The sequence below is a fragment of the Lepisosteus oculatus genome, chromosome 12 (assembly GCF_040954835.1).
Source record: "Lepisosteus oculatus isolate fLepOcu1 chromosome 12, fLepOcu1.hap2, whole genome shotgun sequence".
Classification (NCBI taxonomy): domain Eukaryota; kingdom Metazoa; phylum Chordata; class Actinopteri; order Semionotiformes; family Lepisosteidae; genus Lepisosteus; species Lepisosteus oculatus.
The window spans coordinates 34,211,788-34,229,461 of NC_090707.1; the positions used below are offsets into that span (position 1 = coordinate 34,211,788).

At 44.5% G+C, this 17,674-nt stretch overlaps 1 protein-coding gene and 1 long non-coding RNA gene across 6 annotated transcripts in view; one reads left to right on the top strand and one right to left on the bottom strand.

Annotated features, from left to right (window-relative positions):
• Positions 1 to 13,572, top strand: part of bmpr2b (bone morphogenetic protein receptor, type II b (serine/threonine kinase)) — a 168,225-nt gene extending 154,653 nt beyond the window's left edge. For all 3 annotated transcript variants that reach the window (XM_069196328.1, XM_069196327.1, XM_006636761.3), the window contains exons 10-13: positions 322 to 458; positions 820 to 992; positions 2,988 to 4,279; positions 8,630 to 13,572. In XM_069196328.1, coding sequence (XP_069052429.1) covers positions 322 to 458; positions 820 to 992; positions 2,988 to 4,279; positions 8,630 to 8,880 — 1,853 coding nt within the window. In that variant the 3' untranslated portion in view covers positions 8,881 to 13,572. The remainder of the gene's footprint in view (positions 1 to 321; positions 459 to 819; positions 993 to 2,987; positions 4,280 to 8,629) is intronic.
• LOC138241968 (uncharacterized) lies at positions 18 to 17,592 on the bottom strand. Of its 3 annotated transcripts, none has more exons than XR_011191235.1 (3): positions 14,975 to 17,592; positions 6,187 to 7,583; positions 18 to 1,010 (listed from the first exon to the last, which is right to left on the bottom strand). It is a non-coding gene; the product is annotated as an uncharacterized lncRNA (long non-coding RNA). The 3 variants fall into 3 exon arrangements; XR_011191236.1 differs by lacking the exon at positions 14,975 to 17,592 and having other exon boundaries at positions 6,187 to 7,161; positions 7,381 to 8,636; XR_011191234.1 differs by lacking the exon at positions 14,975 to 17,592 and having other exon boundaries at positions 6,187 to 8,636.
• Between the last annotated feature and the right edge of the window lie 82 nt (positions 17,593 to 17,674).

Below are 17,674 nucleotides of genomic sequence, written 5' to 3' on the forward strand. Positions count from 1 at the left end.
AAATCGAAGATAACAGCTAAGGCTTTCACATTTTAATAGGCTACAATGAACTTAAGTCTTGATGTCAGGAAGTCTTGAAAGAATACGACTGCTTAAGGAATATTTACATATAGCAACAGCCTAATATTCTGTTTCTTTGGGATTAGTATTTGGCAGAATGTCTTGTTCTGAGCTTGTGCAGACACCCCTGCCAGCTTCTTCTGGCAGGCGCGATCGTTCTTTCAAACAGCTCTTCCTGTTCCCGGAGGCGCTGTTAAAAATCCGAAATCGGCCAAGCAGCGTCTTAAGCGAGCCACATCGTGCACCATTCCTTCCCTCCAGGAGAGACGGTGCCCGAGTACCAGATGGCATTCCAGGCTGAGGCTGGGAACCACCCCACCTTTGAGGACATGCAGGTGCTGGTTTCCAGGGAGAAGCAGAGGCCCAAGTTCCCCGAAGCCTGGAAAGAAAACAGCCTGGTAAGGAGGCACGGAACTGAGGAGCTCAGGGAAGAAGGTTAAATTAAACCAAATAACCCCTAGAGCCTTGTCAGGCTTAGGTCATTTTCTTCTAGAGCTGAACTAGAGCTTGCATTGGAAGAGTGATGTCCCCATACACTGAGCGGTGTTGTTTTAAAAAAACAACGTCGAGCTCTAAAGGAATCTATAAGATCCAGCGTAAATGCAGTGACTTTAGATTAAAAGCTGTTTTGAGGCACGTCCAAAAAATACCCCCCAGGGCACCCTCTGATCTAATGTGGGAGGGAGTTCCCCAGCCCCGTGGTCAGTGTCAGCCGGCTGTGCGCGGTGCGCTGAGCATCCCGGTGTTGGTATCCGCCAGGCGGTGCGTTCCTTGAAGGAGACGATGGAGGACTGCTGGGACCAAGACGCCGAGGCCAGGCTGACAGCCCAGTGCGCAGAGGAGAGAATGGCAGAGCTCATCATGATCTGGGACAGGAACAAGTCCGTCAGCCCCACCGTGAATCCCATGTCCACGGCCATGCAGAACGAGAGGTGGGTGCCCCCTGGTGGCTGAGAGAGGACATTACCTTCTGTCAGCAACACAGGGGAGCTTCTTAACATTTTTAAGAGCTAATATTTTAATATTTAAGCAACATGATAATAATGTTGTATTCTCATCACAGCCAGCGTTTTCCAGCACGACAGCAAAAAATATGATATTTCAGATGTTCAAAGCTTTACTTTTTGGAAACTTCAGATAAAATCATATACATACTAAAAGGCATCTAAAACACAATAAACAAGTATTGCAACCAATAGCATTTTTGTGTTTTTAATGTCTCTCAGTATAAATGTGAGCAACTGATGAACTGGATGTGAAAACTATGTTGTTACAGCACCAGTGTTTAGTTTAATGTTGGCATACATTGCAGATGTTCACAAGAAATTAGTTTTTAAAAGTAAAGAAATCAGTAGTTTGATATAGCTTGTTATATAGCCACATGCTTGCAGTTCAACCATCCACAATTTAAAAAGAATGCTGACTATTTTGAATCGCATTGTAAGAGTGCTACATAAATGAGTTTGATAAAAATAATCCAGTTTGCTGCTTTTATCTGTTAGGTTGCACCTACACAAAACTGTATTTTCACCATTTCAGCAGCAGCAAAATCGTTTTTTTTTTGACAAAATCAGGAATCAATCAGGCAGCATTCCCAATGTTCCAGTGTCATGCTTCTTGTATCAGTGTTACCTTGCACACAGAACCCAGTGTGTTGAAACACTCATGTAACTTAATATTGCAATGGTTGTGCAATGGAACAGTTTGAATGTCACTCCTCTATTTTATGGGCTGGGTTACGGTAATTATTATCGGTGGATAAAAAAATACTGCTTATGGAGATACTGAGGAAGTGAAGCCGTACAAAGGAACTATTATCGTCGTTTTCAAATGAATTTACGTGATCATCAGGTTTAGCCACTTGTGACACATGAGAGTGGAACAACTCAGCAGACACTGTGAAAGGTGCAAAAGCAGATGTAATTGAAAGTATAAAGTAATTTTGGAAATTACAGATTTCAGAGGGAAACACTTATCATTATTAGCATTAACTTTCACATTTGACTGATGTCCCAGTGTGTAAAGGTAAAGTGGAAATTTAAAGAGGAACTGCAACACTATTTGTATTTTGGGTTTAGAAAGAATCAGCATGGATGAGGGCACTTCAAAGCACAACAGAAGTAAAATGTACATAGTAACTCATAAAACCTCCAATATATATCACAAAATAGATACTATTTCCAGGTATGCGCAGCGCCATGTTCTGCAATTCAGAATGAGGCAACAAAACGTCTGGTGATGTATTGTGACCCTATTACATTGGTAAACAAGCAGACTTGTGAATACATCTCTTTTAATCCAATGGAAATATTGCTCTTGGCTTCAAGACGGTTTTGCCGATAAATGGAACTTACTTTGCGTGCAGATCAAGATAGAAACTTAATGTGGTTAAGTACCTGCTGCACAACCTGTAAATAATTCACTTGTACGTCACATGACATTGGTCACTACAGTGACTAGTGAGCAGGAAGGGCCACACGACGTAACAATTCTTGCAAACTCTTGCACTCACCTTTGACAAGACCAGGGGTTTGTAGCGATGTGTCAACTTACGGGACTTTCACAAAGTTTACGATTTCGTGCATAATTTTAAATTTGGACGTTTTTTCTATACATTACTACGTTGCTGAGATTTAAGAACCGGTCTGTAAAATTGGGACTGCAGTTCCCCTTGAAGCTGCTTAGTGCTATACTGAGTCTTTGAGGAATTGCAAAACTCAGTTACTTTGCTTTTATTTACATCTTTCCCCCCACAAAATGCCCTACTTCTACCAGAAAGCCATTGTTTCAGTTTGTATCGTAAAAATGATGTAACGTTAAACTTGGCTTTACTCCAAGTTGTTTTATCTCAGTGTGGTCTGTTTGGTTGTAAGGATGTTAGGATAATAGGAGGATTTGATCACATCCCTTTTTCCTGCATTCTTTAGGAACCTTTCACACAGCCGGCGGGTGCCAAAGATCGGGCCCTACCCAGACTACTCCTCGTCCTCTTACATCGAGGACCACGAGGGCATCGTTAAGAACATCTCCAGCGAGCTCTCGACCTCGGGCACGCCGTCCGTGACGGGGGTGGGGGGCGGCAGTGGGGAGAAGAACCGCAATTCCATCAACTACGAGCGGCAGCAGGCCCAGGCGCGGCTGCCCAGCCCGGAGACCAGCCTCACCAGCCTCTCCGCCGCCACCACCACCACCACCGCCGGCCTCACGCCCAGCACCGTCATGACCACCATCTCCGAGTCGGCCTACCCCGAGGACGGGGCGCTGCTGCAGCCGGTGGGGCCCACTCCTGTCTGCCTGCAGCTGACAGAGGAGGACCTGGAGACCACCAAGCTGGACCCCAAGGAGGTGGACAAGAACCTGAAGGAGAGCTCCGACGAGAACCTGATGGAGCACTCCATGAAGCAGTTCAGCGGCCCGGACCCCCTCAGCACCAGCAGCTCCAGCCTGCTGTACCCTCTCATCAAGCTGGCGGCGGAAGTCACGGGCCAGCCCGATTTCGGCCAAGCCAGTGGCTCCTCCTCGGCCGCCGGAGACGTGCCGCCCATGTTCCCTCTCCCCAAGCAGCAGAATCTGCCCAAGAGGCCCACCAGCTTGCCATTGAACACCAAAAACCCCACCAACAAAGAGTCCCGACTGAAGTTCGGCAGCAAGCACAAGTCCAACCTGAAGCAGGTGGAGACCGGAGTGGCCAAACTCAACACCATCAACACGGCCGAGCCCCACGTGGTGACAGTGACCAACAACGGCCAGGGCCGAGCGGTGGTGGCCAATGGCCACGCCGGCGCTCCCTCCGTGGTGCAGATGCCGTACACCAACGGCTCTCTGCCCGGGGCCCAGTCGACCAACGGCCCCGCCCTCCTGCAGTCCCAGCTGAGCGGGGAGGACAGCCGGATCAACATCAACTCCAGCCCTGACGAGCATGAGCCCCTGCTGAGGCGAGAGCAGCCCGCCGGCCGGGAGGAGCGGCTGATGGAGAGGCTGGTCGACAGGAGGGACCACCGCTCTCTGGACGCTGGCCGCACAAACTCCAACAACAACAACAACAGCAGCAGCATCGGCGGCGGCAGCGGCAACCCCTGTCCGGCGGAGGAGCAGCCCATTCCCGCCATCGAGAAGGGGGCAGAGACGCAGCTACGGCAGCCCAAGGCCCGACGAGCCGAGAGGCCGAACTCGCTGGACCTGTCGGCGGCCAGCACTTTGGACTGCTCCTCCATGCAGAGTAAGTCACCGCTTCCCTCCCACCTGGGGTCTCTTTTCTGGAAGCAGATTGGCAAGTTCTGTGCGCACTATGAAGGGATTTGATTTCCAGCTCTCTTTCGCTTCTTAATTTTGTGTATACCAGAATAAATACGTTTTTGCCCTTGCAGTTAGTAAAGCCTCCAGAGGCAGACGTACAAACTTCTGTGTGTTGTTGTGGGCAAGGGTGGCACAGGGGTGCAGTGGTTAGCTTTGCAGCCTCTCTGCGCTGGGGCCTCGATTCAGGAGCAGATCTGGGGTGCTACCTGTGTAGAGTCTGTATGTTCTCCCCGGGTTTCCTCTGTATCTGCTCTGCTTTCCTCCATAGTCCAAAAACATGCTGGTAGGTCAACTGCCTTCTGGGGAAACTGGTCCTGGTGGGAGTGTGTGCGCCCTGCGATGGACTGGTGTCCCGTCCAGGTTGTAAAACACCTTGATCCCATTGTTTGCTGGGAAAGGCTTCGCCCAACCGCACCCCCCACTCCCCCCCGCAACCCGGAATCAGAAGGAGCAGTTAGAAAATGGAAGGATGGATGTTGTGTACATTTAATTAATAGGGAAGTCAATCCTAGGCAGGAATATCTAGTAGGCCCAGTCTAGTAGTGATTGATGGCAGCCTGACCTGACTGCACAGTGCTTCATTAACCACGTTCTGGGACCTCAGTTGCTCCCCATCCTTGTGCTGCTCACATAACAACGCCTGTCTTGCAAGACTAGAACGTGACAGTTAATACCGTGGTCGCCTTGCTTGACAGACTGGAGACCTATTGGACATCTGTGGGCTGTGAAGGGATGATGTGTGGCATATAGGACAAAGAGACCTTTCAACAGGCACGTGCTTCTCTGGGCTGTACAAGAGAAATGGTCTAGAATCCCGCAGACAGCATGGTGCAAAGCAGGTGTTGCAGATTTACAGCTTGCATTGCTTCTGGCTGCCAACCTGTGGCTTTCACAGTACGACCTCCCTGTTGATCAGACATGTTGACTAATTTTAATCAGCACATTTAAGTTATGCTGTGTCTATTCAATAAAACGTCGACGCATCTGCTTTAAAAATGTTTATCTTCCCGAAATTAACTGGGATTCTAAACAATAACAGAACAAGCAAGTAAGGTGTTAAAAGTGATGTTTTATTTATGCTATGCATGGATTTAAATGTAAATGGTGTTACAGGTTTCTCCAAAATCTAATGACAGAAAAGATTTGATTCTGTCCATTTTTGACCCATCACACCTTAACGTGTTCAGTGTCACAAAGTACTCACACTGGGGTGCATTTATAAAGTCCTTTCAAAATGGGAATCACAGATGTAGCTAACGATTCTCTATGATGACTGTTTGTCCTTCAAAGTGACTAAAAAGTCCCTTTGACAGATTCTTTATTAATTTTTGTAACTGTGTAAAAATGTATAGAATTAAAAAAATAATTAGAAATTATTCCCAACTAATTTACCCAATTGGAAAAAAACGTTTTTCTTTTCCACATTTTTTGTGTATGCCCGCATTTTCATTTTTTTGTAACAAGAAAAAATTCTTGAGCGAAAAGCTTTTATAAAGGGTCCCTTCAGTGCTTTTAGTTTTAGGTGCTGGCTCTCATTTCTGTTCTGTGTTAGGAGGCTGGGAGAATACTGTTCCCTGGTGTGCTTGCATTAATTGAACAGGTCTGAAGGAGAGTGGTATGAACGTCCTGTGGCATACTGTGGGTTTTCTGTAGATGGCTCCAGAAAATCATCCTCTGATTGGCATCTGGACCAAAGCTGCCCAAAGAGGCAGAGTTCATAGAGATGCAGGAACTACTGGTAAATTGTGAGGAAATGAGGAACAAGTAATAGGTTTATTCCATGCTGAAAAGAGAAGAAAGAAAACACAGGTTCCTTTGCAGCCTACCCACCTGAACTAATTGTGAGGAAATGATGGTCAAAAGAAAGAGCACTAACAGATTTTCCCTTTGAAGACAGAAGCTGAAAGAGGGAATCAAGTTAACCGTATTACCTTCTAAACAGCTATTTCAAATTCAATGGAAGACCACAGGTTACAAAAGAGGTGTCAAACCAGATGATAGAAAATAGAGGAGACTTCAATACTTGCGGCCTAGTACTTTATGGCACCTCAACATGCCATAAAGCAGGAGTTCCTATTCCTGAAGGACCAAGCATCCTGCTAATTTTCAGTCCAGCTTGCAATACAATTACCTAATTGAATTAACAACTTGATTGTTATATTTGTTAGTAGTTTTATTTCCTGCTCCAAACTTTTGGGATTTTCTTTTATGCGTGAAGTGCAGCAGCTAAAAGGCGACTTCCAACATGTTTAACAGCTGAACACAAGCAGTTCTAAGAAATCCTATTATTACGTCCATGACAGGTAGTTATGTGACTGGAATCTCGCCTGGAACAAAAACCAGCAGCTATGTGTGGGCCTCCCGATCCCAATATTAACTGAACACTCTCTCTCTAGTACAGAGGGACAGTCCTTGAATTCAGCAAATAAGAGGGATTGATTGGATCCTTGGGGAACAGGCCAGATAAACCAAGTTCTCCTCGTTTTGCTTTTCTTGAGGTTATTGTTTTCCTCCCTGTACAAGCACAGTGTGTGGGTGCTTACTATGAAATCCAGGAGATTTCCATTATCGGGCATTAGCAGACAAATCTGAACAGCTCGTAATTCCCTAAAATATGTCTAGTTTTTCCTTTTGAGCTGGTAAATTGGACTCGAACATTTACAGTTGCTGTATAGATCAGAATCCCCCTGCGTTTGCTGAGAAAGTAATTGGCGCTGCTCCGTGCAATACCTGTTCCAACTGCCCCTGAGTGACTAATAGGCGATTAGTGCTGAGCCTTTGTATTCTCGACATGGGTAATAGGACCTGCAAAACAAGAGAGAGCTGAAGCAGTTCGAAATGCCTTGATTCACAGCCAGATACTTCAGAGGGACGTCTCTCTATTCTAGGGGAAGGAAATTCCATCGCTGTGATAAATATCCGGAAAACCGTCTGCTGTAATTAGACTTTAAAAAGGCACTGATTTCCAAGAAAGCAATAGACTGCTGGCCACGCACATCATGCCACTGGGAAACGGGTTCTTACCTCCTACCAGATCAGAAATGTTTACAAATCCTTTGTGTTGTTGGCGACAATCAGGACTCGCCGGAGTCACCCCACCCCTGCCTGTGCCCAGTTGCGTGCCAGTAGGAGATGACCAGTGCACACAGACTGCATCCAGTGCAGCTGTCCCTGTGCTCTGATCAGAGGCTGATAGCAGATGAGCAGCACCCCTTGGGCTGTTTCTCCTGGTGGAGGCCACATGGAACAAGCAGGGAAAAAGACATGTGTGAAGCACATGATCAGAAGAAATTTAGATAACGGTACAGCTTGCATTGACTTGTTTGATTCAAAAACAAGGCATCATCGAACATTGTCACACTTATATTCATCACAGAGGAGCTTTATACGGGTGGCCCTCTTTCAGTAATACTTTCCCCACAATTAGGGCCTAATTTCATTAAGGTAACCTACAGAAAGAGACATTTGGAAGGAGAAGGAGGCAAAATGGTGTCTTGTTTTAAGAGCTCGTGTCTTACATTAACCAAAGCTTTTGAAAAAAAAAGCGTTGTTGCAGAAGTATATTTACTTAAAGGACATCAGACAGTTTGTGCTAAGGGTCTGTTAAGCTGAAGCCCAAATTAACATTGATTTTGGTAGGAAAAATCTGCAATACAAAAGGTCACTTTCTGTTGGAAATAATAGGGTAGGTTTCACAGAATAAATGCTAGGGGCCACTGTGCGTTTGTGATTATTACTGCCGAGCTGCAGGATATAGATTGAACTTTACCTCTGAAAAAGTAGCTACACCCAGATGTGTGGTTTTTTTTTACTGTACTTATTGAGAAAGTGTGTTTTGTTCGGAAACCTGTGCGTTTTCTCCTTTTTTTTGTAATAATATGACTCATTTTTATCTGTACTACATTGCATCGGGGCACAGTGGTTGGCATTGCTGAGGCCCTCAGTTCAATTTCTGGAGTGCTGTCTGTCTGTGTGGAGTCTGCATGTATGTTTTCCGTGGGTTTCCTCCCACAGCCCAAGGACATGCTGGTGGGTTAACTGGCCTTTGGGAAAAGGGGTCCTGGTGTGAGTGTGTGTCTGTCCTGTGATGGACTGGCGTCCCGTCCAGGTCGTACCCCTGCCTGACGCCCATTGCTCCCCTACAACCCTGAATCGGAGAAAGCAGTTCGAAAATGGATGGGCAGATGATGTTCTTGTAATTGCTGTTTTTGCATTCTCTGCCCAAAAAAAATCAGGCGGCCGTTGGACTCCCCTGTCCTTTCTGTCTCTCCAGGTGAAAACGCGAGAGATTGCAAAGGGGGCTCTGGGGAGAAGATCAAGAAGCGGGTGAAAACCCCGTACTCGCTGAAGAGGTGGCGCCCGTCCACCTGGGTGATCTCCACGGAGCCCGTGGACAGCGAGGTGAACAACAACAGCCACCACCAGGAAGCCGGCCGCTCCAAATCCAGCACCGCGGTCTACCTGGTGGACGGAGGCACGGCCACGACAACCGTTCCCACGGAGACGGGGATGACTTGCCTGTAGACTGCGCCCATTTCCTCCCCCCCTCTCCCAAGTTCAAATTACTTGAAAAAAAAGAGAAAAAACAACAAAAAAAAATGTACAAGCAGCTTAACTCCCCGCTCACTTCTCCTTCAAAGAATCGCTTTAAATAGAATCCAGCTATGCAGCAAAATTGGCTTCAGATGCTTCCATTTTTTTTTTGTTGTTTCTACGTTTGTTTGAAAAGCTTTTCACGGCACTTTTTTTTTTTTTGTGTGGCATAATCTTAATGACACAGTTAAGTCTGTCTCGTGTGACCCGTCTGGTAAAAGTGGTCTTAAAATTTAGCAGGAGGACTAAAAAAAAAAAGAGAGAGATGACAATGTATTCATTTACAATCAAAATAGACCATTTTCCTTTCGTTTTCAATCTATATATAAATTGGTCTATAAAAAGATTGGTCTTTAAGACAGGGTTGACTGCAATCAGTTTTTGTTTTACTATATTTTTGTTAAATGTATGCAAAGTAGAGTTATATGTTTATGTATCCATGAGTGTAATATCTTTGTATTCCTTTTTTTTTTGTATTCTTTGTTTGACACGTGCAATAGGCTTTAGCTTCCAGCGCTTTTGTTGAAGTGGTCTCTCTATTTTTCTGCGCCAGCCTGAGAAAGCGGTGCACTTATATACCGCGGCAATCCTGCGATCCTCCTGACTCGGCTCCGAGGCCCCGTGGCGCAGAAGACAATCCTTCGCTTTCTCACGGAGTTTGTTCAAGACCTGAGCGGATAACGAACTGAGGGAACTGAGGGGCGGCGTACATTTTCTTACCTCCTTCGAGTTCCTCCGATGCTGTGGGAAGGGGGGAGGGAGGTGGAAGCAGTCTGCGAACTGAAAACAAAACCAACAAAACGCCGCGCTTATGTTTAGGATTCGATTGTTACGGGGGGAAAAAAAAAGTTGTTGTGTGTTTTTTTTTTTACTATGTCTCCTGCAAGCCTGAATCAGAACTGTGCTTTTTAATGTATTGAGCAAGTGGTTACTCCTGTCCCATCACTCTATGCAACTGGAACCCTTGTGCTTGGATCATCAGCCCGATTGCTGTGCGTGTCTCTGCTAGGCCCGACCTGGTTTACTCTTCAGAACAAGCTTGCGGTCTTTTTTTTTTTCCTGTTTTCCCGACTTCTCAGTATCTGAGGATTTTTGACAAGTTCTGATCTAGCTCTGAGGTTGCCTGAAAGGGAGGGTAACGGATGAATCATTTAAGGGAAGGATCTGTCAGCCTTTCCAATCTGGACTTTAAGCTATACAATGCAAGCTCTTAACTAAAGAACTTTTGTTTTCAGTTCTTTTTCATTTGAACACTTTCTGTTCTCCCTGCAGGGACAACAGGACATTGTAAATCATCTGTTCTGAAATTTCAGCTTGAAACTTTTTGTTCTCTTGTTCTGTGTACCACACTTAAGCTACAATCCATTGCTGCCAGAAGGGGGCAGCATACAGGTTATGTTTTAGAGAGCCAAACTTTTTATTTTTCTTGTTACTGGCATTTCCAGTGCTTCTGAAAAGCATCTGAAGTGTCTCATAACATTTTATTACATGTATGATAAAGCTATAACAGCTTAAAAGGATGTTATTGCTACATTTGTGTTGCGTTACTTGGCAGTTTTCGTTTTGCGCTGTCATTTGTACAGAGTTGAGCACTTCTGTTTTAGTTTTCCTACATTTCCTCATTGTGATCTCATTTAATGGGATGTTTCGTAAAAACACTAAGATGTTGCCGTACCTGTTTAGATGTTTTTTTTTCCCCGACTAACACACTTTTTTTTAATGATCATACAGTAAATTCTTGTTAACATTCACGTGCTTTTGTCTGTGTGAAATTGCTCAGCATTTCAGAAACGTTCAGTACACCCTTGCGCTTACTAGATGTGGCCAGCTAGTCACATATAGCCCTTGAACACATATCTGGTGACCTCCCCCCCTGCGATTTTAGAATAATGCATTTTTCTAATGGAAGAGATGTACAGATTACAGATTATGATTGTTGAGGTCTCCTCAGTGTCACAGACGCAGCCCTCCACACCTCCAGAATATCGGAGGACGAGTTTCTAAAAGAGCCGCATATAGCTGTCCTCACCAGGTCTGCTGACGAGGGAGAGGAGACCATGTGGATCCGAGGCAAGACGCTGCTCCTTCCCGGCCTCGATTGTGTTTTACAGCAAGGAGGTCCCTCACCCTCCTTGATCCCTTCTCCCCCAGACGTGAAGAGAGGACTCCAGCGCCTCTTTCACTTGAGCTTTTTGACGTAAACCACAAGAAGCTCAGGGACCGACAGTCTCTTAGGCTTGAGAAGAACTCGAACCTCAATTGTGCTTCAAACTAAAAATCAACTACTAGACACCTTCAACAAGACTGAAAACATCTTGCCATCTGGATAGTTCCCATATTTGTACTAAAGAGAGGTCACACAATTTATGTAAATAAGTCTGTATATATAATACATATATACAGTATTTACATTTATCCAATGTTTTCTGGCCTTTTCTTTACACTGCTCAGCTGTTGCGAGGGAAACGATCTGTACATGAAAGAAGGGTTTCATACTATGTGATATGCTGTCCTGTACAGTGTAAACTGTAAAACTAGTTGTAGAGGTAATACAGTATAATACAGGCACAGTCAACTGTTGACACCTTTGACAGTTTATTACAAATTAATTAGATGGGTTACTGTGACAAAAAAGGTTTCAAATGAAAGCATAAATATCTAAGTTTCTAGCCGTTATCTTCCAATCCTCCATCTGTGGAGGAGAAAACAAAACTTTAGTAAAATAATTGGCATTTATACTTGTCGACAACATTCTGACTAACCCTGTATATAACAAGATCACTGTTAATGAGGTGGCTGTGGACCTCAAAGGCAAAAAACCAAACAAAAACTGATTGGAAATAACAAGCACCACATTTGAAGGACATGCAAAAAAGTGATTATAAAACAGTTTGCACTCGGCGTGTCTTCCCTGTTAAACAGTGACACGAAGTGGATGTTCCACTTCTGTAATTCTGTACACTCTGGAAGCTAGGGCTGCTGTTGTATGGGTTTCTGGCAAAGGGCTAGGCTAGGCTTTAGTGTCTGCAGGAATGTTCTCTAGAAGACAGGTGAGGAGCCACCACTGGCTACTCAGTATTGGTAGGAGTATCAATAATGGCTTTACGCTGAGATGTTGCAATTGGACTTGGCCCCAGCTACACCTGCCTCTGCCCTTTAACCAGCAGTGGGGGTGCGTGGCAGAAGACCTTGTCCTTCCCCCTCCCCTGGAGCAGGCAGTAGTCTAGAGCTCTGAGCTGAGCTCGTTCTGCGATAGCCCCTGTCCGTGTACACCAGACGGAGTTCTGCAAAACACTTGCGTGGCGTGTTGCCGTGAAGAAAACAACGTGCAAAAGAGTTGCATCGTGGGAAAAACCTCCAGACATCCCAGATTTCAATTGACCCAAAAATGTTGATCCTTAGCAAATGCTGAGCAGTAAAAATGTTTATCATTCCATCCTGTGATCTCCAAACATGATCAGTCCACATGTTCTTTTCTAGCCAGTTTGCCCACAGGAACATTTTTCTTTAATAAAACAAGCCCCGATGTTATTTCGGACAGCTGGTATTAATAGAATGGTAGATTAAACTGTAAATGGGATTATAAACACAACTTCAAACGGCTGCAAATAATTACATTTCTATGACACGGAATTGTTCCTTTGTTTGGATCAAGTTTGTTTTGTTTAAACAAGCCTTTATTTTAGCGTGTTTGTGCTAACTGCAGCACCGCCCACATGCACTCAAGTAAAGCGCTGAAAAACCTTGCAGGATATCGATATTATTCTTTTCGTTTTTCTGTCTGACTCTTCCTTTTGCTGCATCTTCGAAAAATATTACAGCCATCATTGGCGGAAAAAGCATTCCGTCTTGGGACAGCACTTGTGATGTCTAGATCACAGGGTTTCCGCTGTGATGCTTTGCACATTCACACAGTCAGATCGAATACACTCTGAAATCCAGCTTCTAAAAGTCTACCTTGCATGGATAAGCACAAAATGGCACACAAAACAAAACACTGAGAATCTTGCATTGGGGAGTCCTTTACAAGAAAGACTCCATGAGCTGAAGTTAGGCTAATCTGTACCTAAACTGGGACTTACTGACAGTCTTTTGAGATGTTCAAAGGACACAAAACCAAATTCCATGAGATACCCGCCATAATGTACTAAAAACTGCCATATGTTATCAATGTAATTCACAACAAAAATCAAGGAGCTGCTCTTAGAAACCTGTTGAATTGTATTGCTCTAAAAAGTATAAATTAAGCAATGATTAACATAATTACTTCTTAGCATCGTATGAAGGCGCAACCTGTATCTTGCAGCATCTATTTTAAAAAGTTTTCCGATTTTGTAACAATTAGGAGGATATGTAGCCAAGCTGTTAAAGTTGTGTTTTCTGAGATAATTGTGAAGATTTAAGGCGTACTGGTCTTCTGACTCTTCAGAAGCTATTGTCAAAATCCGCTGAACGTTTTATATTGATGCTTGTAAGTAAGCGCTTTGGTACTTAGGTATAAGAACAAATTAAACTGATGCTTTAGTTTGTTCAGGAGAATACATGTTTAAAATGACACTTAAAAAAGCTTGCTGTAAAATGATGCATTATCCCATTAATTAAAGATTATATTAATGAAAACTTTTTGGGAGTTTAATCTTTGTGATTTATTTCATTATCTGTTTTGTATACGCTTTTGATACTGTGGATTATAGTTATTTCTTACATGTGGCTTGACAAACGTTTTGCACAAACTCCTCCTTTTGACTAAACTGTTCATTTGGGGACATGTGTTCAGATTTTGATATGATGATTTATATAATTTTCATTAGAATACAAATATTTATATTATATAATGATGCTCAGAAATGTTGGTAGTAAGATCAGAAAATGAACCCATGTAACGTTTTCACTTGCTAAATTCCCATTCCATATATATTTTAAAAAATGAGCATACCCAGTTCTTTGCAGTGTTTCACCCCAACACAGTAGGTTTCATGAAAGCCACTGTGGAGTACATTGACATCTGGGTAGAAATAGTATCGTTAAGAAACGGGTCCAGTGTGTTAGCAATATGTCTACCGCCAGAGGGCACTCTCATCACCAGTGTCCATTAAACAGGCTGTAGAGCGTCCGTCATGTAGAGGCATTACTGACGTGAGCGCCCTCTAGTGTCACTCATGGTGACTCGTGTGCTTTCCTATTGTCCAAAAAGTAAACTCGTTTCCTATATTCCCATACGAATCTGATTTAAATCGCGTTGCTCTGCCGTTATACACAGCTTTTGACAAAACAGTCAAATGTGCTGACTTTTGAACCATTACAGATCACATTTGCTATGACATCAATCCCCTTGGAGAATGTTACATGAAGAAAAACTTAAAAAGCAGTTTAGGTAGGAATATACAGGACATATATATTGTATCTGAGCTTTGTATCTGATAATTGCATAAGGCTGAGCTGATGGTTGGACAAAGGACTTCTATTTTAATATATAGCGTGCCTTGAAGATTGTATACACTGTAGCTGAACTACACTACATATGTGAAGTATTGGGATCTCACAAATTTTATACATAAAGTAAATACCTGAGTAAACTACTGTGTGACTAAACTTCACAATGTGTGTCTAGCCACTCTGATTGCAGTAATGAATACAGTGGATGATTCTATCCCCAAATGATGATGCAAAGACCAGATTTTTTTATTGTCCCATCACGATACTTGTCTGGCAGTATTCGCCCCACTAGAAATAGCGGATTCTGAACATCGTGCGATGAACTGTGTGGATCCACTCTGTAAATCCCATAGTAGCACTGGCAAAACTCAGGAAAGGCAAAAGCTGGTACTGAAGGCAGGGTCGTGAAAAAATAAGGTAACTTTAGTAGCTTAACACCGAGGTCAGTCCCGATCTCTGGGTTATTGCCCTCATTTTTGACATGTCACCCCATGTCTTAATGATACTATGACTGGACATACCACCCAAGACAATCTGATGAATACAGACTGAGCCCCGGGAACAAAAAAAAGCATTTTTCGTAACGCACCTATGATCGATAATGCTGCCATGCTTGGAGCTCTCTGCACTTCCTCCCTGCTGCCCTCAGCTTCCAGAGGTTAAGCGTCAGTAACGGGGGGACAGGCTAGATCCAGATCATCCATCTTGAGGAAGGAAGCCCCACCCATTCCCTCAGCAGATGGCCAACATCTGGACATGTCTCCTCCACGCTCTGTCACTCCACTCCAGTACTGCCTGGATTCTCCACAGCCTGCATGCCCTGTGCCAGGGGCATATCCAGGCACATTCTGTTACTTGATCGGATGCCTTTCTGGCTTTAGGTAGTCCTGATCTGTAGCCAAGGACCGAAGAAGACTGTAAAATCAGCAGGACTGGGATTCTCCAAGTCTAGGGCTGTCTACATTACGTATGTGTCACGGACGTCCAAAGGGACAAACCGTGGGGAGCAGGAGAGCAGAAAAAGACCCATATGCGTAGCGGCGAGACGGGAAAAAGGCCCGGGCTCAGTAGTGCAAAGAGTTCAGGAATGCCGTATAGAAACCTATGCCCTCAGGGAGCGGACGTGGGGCGTCCTGGTGCTAGGCGGGTCTCAGGACATCCGAACCTCAATGCTGAGCGAGGACAGAGTGCAAGACCCGGAAATATATAGCCCAAGGGAAATAGAGGGACAGGAAGGACAGCAGACCGGAAACTAGGGACAGGACAGAGAAGGAGCGCCCCCTGGCTGCAGAGGGCGTGACAGTATGAAATCAGAGGGCAATGTAGAGGGTAAGGTTGGCATGGTGACACAGGGGTTAGCACTGCAGCCTCACAGCGCGGGGCCCTGGGTTCAGGTCCAGAACTGGGGTGCTGTCTGTGTGGAGTTCGTATGTTCCCCCTATGTTCGTGTGGGTTTCCTCTGAGTGCTCTCCCACGGTTGGAAGACGTTAATTGGCTTCTGGGAAAATTGGCCCTGGTGCGAGTGTGTACTGCTCTGTGATGGCCTGGCGTCATTCTGCCTCACGCCTGTTGCTTGCTGGGATAGGCTCTGGCTCCTCGGCGACCCTGAACTGGAAACATTTGGAATTAAGAGTTTGGGTGGATGTGCTGTAGTGTGTTACAGACGTTTCCTTATATGCATAACAGTTTGCGTAGCGGAAGAAGAAATTCAAGTCCTGCGCACAGTTCTGCACAGCAGATGTGCACAGTTTCCCTTATAGCATCATTACTGAGAGACTTCCCATCGAAAGACTCACAGGCTCGCTGGTTCTTTTACTGCATCACTGTGACTCCGTTAATATGCATTACTCACTGCTTTTGGGAAGAATTGTCTTAGCAGGATTCTCTGCCCTTTGCTTGTGTGGTCTCCCACATGCTGGAGCTGTGCAATGTCTGTGCACTGTGTACCGAACTGCACTGTGCTAATTAACTGACAAATATCTCCCTTATATGCTTTATATCTTTGTGTCCTACAGCTGCAAACCAAACAACTAGCCTAGCTAATTTAAGCACACAATCTGCTAATTCTCTTGCCGGGACGTACTTTTTTTTGACAACGATTCATTTTGAGAACGTAGCCTCTGGTAATATAATACGTAAGAAGAAAATCTAGTTATGTACGCCAGTTAATGTCTTCAAAGTCGCAAAAATCCTCCAATTTTCCTTCTAAAAAAAGCTTCCTTAATGAAACTGCTCCTGGAATGAATAATACGTTCTGTGGCCACGGGTATTGTTATTAATACCACATCCCAGCAGCGAAAAGATCTCCGTGGTGGAAAAAAAGACGACTTCGGAACGGGGGACAAGAAGGAACCCAACATCGTTTCTCATGGACACCTCTCTTTGACATGTAACTTAAATACACAGTTATACTGAATATGCTGCCCAAACCGACATCCGATTAGGCCACAGCATGCAGTAAAAAGAAATAGGACTGATCGTGCAAAGAAAGATTAAAACTGAAAATGATCAAACACCCAAACTCGCTAGAGAGCGCTGTTACCGACCCGTATTAAGTGTAAAACAACACGTGTCTCCAACAACAAAGCAGCTCGAAATAATCTTTTTTTTTCCCCCTGTAAAACTTTGAACGCGTCAAGCTAAGAACACTGGTAGTGTCGGCAAAATGTTATTTGACTGTATATAAAATCGATATAAAATCAATCGATATGTTCGACCTCTGGAAAAAACGTCAACATGTACTCTGGTCAAAATACAAAAGGGACACCGACGGAAAGACGTGGATCCAGATGAGAGCTGGGAGACTTCGGACATTGCTAACCGATTTAAAACCACAAAAACAAGTTCAGTTCTTCACAACACTGCACTGGTATTTGTGTGTGGTCAAAGTTCTCCCATGCTATGTGTCCTGTTAAGTCTGGGGGCATTACTGTTATTATAACATCTCTATATAATACAATTAATGAATAATAATAATAATAATAATAAACCTTACATCATAATAATAGCATTACTGGTTTTCCATATCGGTTAATTATCTCGGGTTTACACCATGAAACCCACGCCATCTAAAAAGGTGCCTGTCGAAAAAGCTGAGACGGAAAACCACTAGAGAGAGCCCCACAGCAAGCCCCACGCCAGAGATCCTCGGGACAATTTCACACCTTGTTTTCATTTTTTTTTTTTGACGCCGAAAGGTCCCTGTCTCTTTAAGACACGGGGAGGCGGGGCCCTGACACGGGCGGCAGCCAATGGAGGCTCGGCGGGGGGCCATGCGGAGCCAATGGGG